The sequence below is a fragment of the Capsicum annuum genome, chromosome 6 (genome assembly GCF_002878395.1).
Source record: "Capsicum annuum cultivar UCD-10X-F1 chromosome 6, UCD10Xv1.1, whole genome shotgun sequence".
Classification (NCBI taxonomy): domain Eukaryota; kingdom Viridiplantae; phylum Streptophyta; class Magnoliopsida; order Solanales; family Solanaceae; genus Capsicum; species Capsicum annuum.
This window is the reverse complement of record NC_061116.1, coordinates 193,810,508-193,815,537: the sequence shown is the minus strand read 5'-3', so window position 1 is coordinate 193,815,537 and position 5,030 is coordinate 193,810,508. Positions and strand designations below refer to the sequence as shown.

Here is a 5,030-nt window from a genome sequence, read left to right as displayed (position 1 = left end):
TACATGATATTAGAGTTAGGTCTAAATTAATTCTTTGTTCATCGATGTTGGGTCCTTATATTATATTTTTACGCTCCAATTAACGAGGATTGAGAATGTGAGAGAGTTTTAAGAGTCTCACATTGGAAAAGGAATGGGCAATCGATCTCTTTATATAGACTTAGACAATCCTCATCCTATGACCTAGCTTCTGAGTTATGTTCAAAATTCATGTTTTCACATGGTATCAGAGCTTAGCTGGTTAGTGCGACTTCTTGAGAATCTTTCTATTTGGTTGACTCTTCTTGTATAGGTTCACTCCGATAGCAAGACAATTAACCATCTATACTGTTCGTGATCATGTCTTTCATAAGCGGATGAAACACATCGATTTAGATTATCACTTTGTGCTTCAATAGTTTCTACCTGATCTAATCTCATTGTCTTTCATTTCGTCTAAAGGTCAATTTGCCAACTTATTACTAAGACACTAAAAAAAGGCTTCTCATTGACATTATCATGGACAAGTTGGGCGTAATATCTATCCCCTTCAATTTGGGAAGGGATGTTGAAGGGAAGTCTGAGCTCCTCCATCTTCTTTGTCATTGATGCACATAAAATAGGTGAAGGAGATCAAAAGTTTGAGACGAAAGTTGAAAATTCTAGATTAAATTATGAAGATCAAGTCTATATAAATAGAGATTTAAACCTTGTTGAAGATCAATGTTTGGGCCGCCTCATAAGCTTTGGGCCTCAAAGTGTGAACAGATTTCGTCCAGTCCAAATAACGCTGCAGTAAATACAAGAAAATAGAAGCACCTTCTAGAATAAAATGAGGTGCACGAAAATTAGTTAGAAATTGTTACATAGTCTAGGAAGTTTATTGTCCTTTCAATTTTTGCATTTTAGTGTAAGATTGCATGTATACATCTGTGTAATTATTGAGCAATGAATACACAAATTTTTTTCCAAATCATCTCACATTTTCAATTCTAACAGCTACACTAGATGTTGCTGGTGTCGAGTTGAACCTGCATGAGACAATTGATTTTGTATGAACAAAGCACATTGGAAATTGCGTTTATAAAACACATTTATTGAGTATCGCATGCGATTATAAAAACCATTAGCCGAGCATGATTTATAAATTAATTTAAAATTTTTAAAAATATACAATCCAACATAAAATACTATCTAGCTCTACGTAACCCCATAAACAACTTTATATCTAGGAGGAAAGCATTTTTGAAAACGGATGTACTTATATTAAAAAATTTGAAGTTCATTTCTAATGATTACTAGAGATGAGTATAGTCTTGATTATTCTTCTTGAAATGAAAAATCATTTTGAATTGAGAAGAAATATTACTGTAGATTTGTTTTTAGCTTTAACCCTTTTTAACAAGATTTTTTTTTTTTTTTACATATAAGAAACATTAAAATAACGAATAAGAGATTTTTACAGAATTATTTTCTTCGATTCAAATTGTAATTGGTTATATATATATTCATCCATTTCCTCTTTGATTACTATAAGAAAGTTTCTTAATGTACAAGTTTGCAATTGTTTATACTTTCATTCAAACAGCAGCTAGCTTCACGCCATCTACAATTTTGATAAGTTCAGACATTAAATAATCAGTTAGTATAATCGATTATTAGTTGAAACAGCATTAAAAAAAGACAAAAGAAACTGATTATTGTATGTTGTCTTGTTGAATTATTCATTGCTTCCAAGTCCTCAGCATATGAATCCCATTTGATTGGTGCAAGGTGATAATTATTTTGTAATGGCACAATTGCTCTTTTGATCTCCAAATGAAAATTAAAAAGAAATTATTCCATTTTTCTAATATTAACTTACAATTAATCCAAATGTGCAATATATTAGTGTTTGTTGTCTAGAACCAGGGGTGCAGCTACCCTTTACATCGGGGTTCATTCGAACCACTTTTGGTGAAAAATTATACTATATTTCCATGTTTAAAATTATTTTTATGTATATCTAGTATATATTGAACCCCTTCGATTAGTTCGTATGTTCACTTGTGAACTTTTTTAGTGAAAATCTTGGCTCCGCTACTGTCTAGAACTATATTTAACGTGAACCATCCTATAATTTTACATCGGGCTTATTCCTAAATCCAGGAAATCAACCCTAAGTAATTGTTCAACTATTAATAATTTAATTAATATCATGCAACATAATTATGCCTGACGTAGATTTATGGAATTTTGGACCATGGACTAAAATTTTGATGGTTGCAGGTGTCTTAACGAGCTAATTTCACATTTTTAATTTAGTGAAAGAAGATCAAACATGAGAGGAATTATTATTTTAATTTTAATTTCTTAAAATTGGAAGTAGCAATTTGACTTTTGACTATGTATTTTTTCAGTGTAATGATAAACGTATTTTAAACAAAACGAACGTCACTTATGATAATAATTTTTTGGGCAATAGTTTATACACTTATCATAGTTTCTTAATTTGCTTGAATTCTCTCTTTTTTTTTCTTTTTCTTTCTTTTTTCCTAGGTTCGATTTGCTATAAATTGATCTCTCTAGCTATTACCTCTCATTTGAAACATAAATACGTAATTAAGAAGAATGGCTATTAGCAAAATTGGTATACTCTCTCTTCTGCTTTTCTCTGGTATGCCTTCCTTAAACCTTAATTACTTACTCACCATACCTGATAAAATTAAAGACAAACAACCAAAATTCTGATAATTTAGAGTTTAATTATAGAAAATTTTGTAATTTTACATAATTATTGAAAATTTTAATTTTGAATCTATCGAGATTCATAATTAGCTCCGGATACATCCAACGACGATACATTTTTTTCTTTGTAAAGATACATGATTAGCTACCGATATATTTTTTACGATTTTGGATCTGTCAAAATACATAATACATCCAACAAAGACATAATTAGTTGGTATTTTTCTAATTATTTTATAAGAGTGATATAATAATAAGTTAAGGTGTGTTTATGTTATTTTTCCTTAAATTAAACTCCTAGCCAGCTAGAATAAAATTGATGCTTATATTACTTCATGTTACTCGATCTCCAGCTCTCGATAAAAAATTACTCTCATTGAATATTAAATCAAATCAATAAATGTATGACATGTATTTAGATGCACTTCGTCAATTGTTAAATTTTTCACTTCGTTATATGAAGTAAATATTATTTCGCGTCATTAAACACTCAGTAGGGGTAAATTTTTCACCGATATTATTGCCTTGTTAACTAGGTATATTATTATGGTCACTAATTCAAGATGATGCTAAAAATGGGTAAACAATAAAAAGAGTTTTTGTAAATAAATTAACAAGTGAAAAAGTCGAAACTTTTTGAACTAATTGCTACTAAGCATCTCTTGATTTAATTTGTTTCATATATAAATAACAGTGGTGATTCTCTTGGGAATTAGCAACATGGAAAGAGTGGAGGGGAAAATTTGTCCACAAATATGCTTTGATGCAGCAGCTTATATGATGTGTCCATCCTCAGGGACTCAAAAACTTGCTCCTACATGCAACTGTTGCTTAGCTCCACAAGGATGCTCACTTTACTATGCTGATAGAACTTTAATTTGCACTTCTACTTGATCAACTTCAAACTACTAACATGTATTTCCTCCAATAAAAATAAATATGTCTGTTATAGATCACACTTAAATGTCTTATCTTTTTATCGATATGTTTGAAAATAATTTCTCTACCTTCGTGAGTAAAGAGCTAAATAAGATTTGCTACACTTTATTTTCTACAGTCCATCTGTGGAACTACATTAGATATGGTGTTATTGTCATCCATGCATTCTGTCCTTTAAATTTTAAAGGACAAAAGACGTTTCAACAATTGATTCTGAACTCATATATATGGTCTCAACTTCATCTCCCATTTTAATGTGAAATTCATCACACCATGAGGGTCACATATCTCTTACTATAATACTACAAAATTAAGTATCGAGGAGAATTAATGAATTGAATTTTGAAAATGCACCAACTTAATGAAAAGAACAGTTTTCATGCATAATACAAGATGACTATATAGTCATCATGTCTTGTAATGCTTAATTAAACAAGCTAGGAATGGCAAATACCTTACTTATTACATATGACACAGTATGAGCATATATGTAGAGGCTCAACGTTATTGCACAAATATTTTAGTAGTGACCATTCTAGCTAATAGTAGTCTTACTATATTAACAAATCCTAAGTCCCAGTACATTTTATAGATCCATTACTACGGAAAAGTTTGCAACCTTTCTGTGCTGCGCAACAGTTGGTACATACTTTTCTAATTATCCTCTCTCCACTTGATGGGCAAACCATGTAAGCTATATCTGTATCACAATTCCTAGGACAAGCCTTGGCAGCTGCTGATTCCACTCTACTTCCTAGTAGAACTGTTCCTACAATTAAACACAATCATGTTAATTAATTCTTAAATAAGCGATTCACTATGTGTAGATCGACTGAAAGGACAAAATAATTAATGATTTGACATGAAAGATATGGAATTAATAAGATTTAATTTACCGGATAAAAGGAGAAGAGCAAGAAACACAACTCGATGAATAGTCATGAATTGCCTCGACAGAATTATATTGTCCTATTTAGTTTTTTTGGAATATAATTGGAATTTGGATTTTGGATGTTATTCTATATGTTGGTATTTATAACAAGCAGGTTTTACTAAAAAAACAAAGCAAGAAGTATGAAAAGAAAAATAAAGGAATAAGAAGAGAACTTGATGCTTCTTTCATTCTAAATTTAGATAATGCCGATATACAGCTGTCTAGATAGTATCACATCGTCATAGATTCCGACTTCTGTCTCACTTTAGCATGTTACACATATATTTTAGATACTTTTTATATGTTAAATTCCACTTTATTTTTAATAAAATGATTATATTAATTTTTTTACAAAATTATACTCCGCTAAACACGTCAGATAAATTTGTAAGACGAAGGGACTGTATACGTTGGCTTGTTTGAACCAAACTATACTTGATAATTTTATTAT

The 5,030-nt window shown here is 30.3% G+C and overlaps 1 protein-coding gene across 1 annotated transcript; it reads right to left on the bottom strand.

Moving 5' to 3' along the window:
• Positions 1-4,003: 4,003 nt before the first annotated feature.
• LOC107855896 (proteinase inhibitor PSI-1.2-like) lies at positions 4,004-4,701 on the bottom strand. The gene is made up of 2 exons (XM_016700908.2): positions 4,542-4,701; positions 4,004-4,414 (listed from the first exon to the last, which is right to left on the bottom strand). The coding sequence occupies exons 1-2, from the start codon at positions 4,585-4,587 to the stop codon at positions 4,215-4,217; spliced, it is 246 nt and encodes an 81-aa protein (XP_016556394.2). The 5' UTR covers positions 4,588-4,701; the 3' UTR covers positions 4,004-4,214.
• Between the last annotated feature and the right edge of the window lie 329 nt (positions 4,702-5,030).

What these genes read in the sequence shown, in the direction of transcription:
- LOC107855896 (XM_016700908.2), bottom strand. Translation starts at nt 4,587, where the DNA reads ATGACTATTCATCGAGTTGTGTTTCTTGCTCTTCTCCTTTTATCCG. An exon ending in TGCTCTTCTCCTTTTATCCG is followed by an intron (nt 4,415 to 4,541) that starts GTAAATTAAATC and finishes GTTTAATTGTAG; the next exon opens with GAACAGTTCTACTAGGAAGT.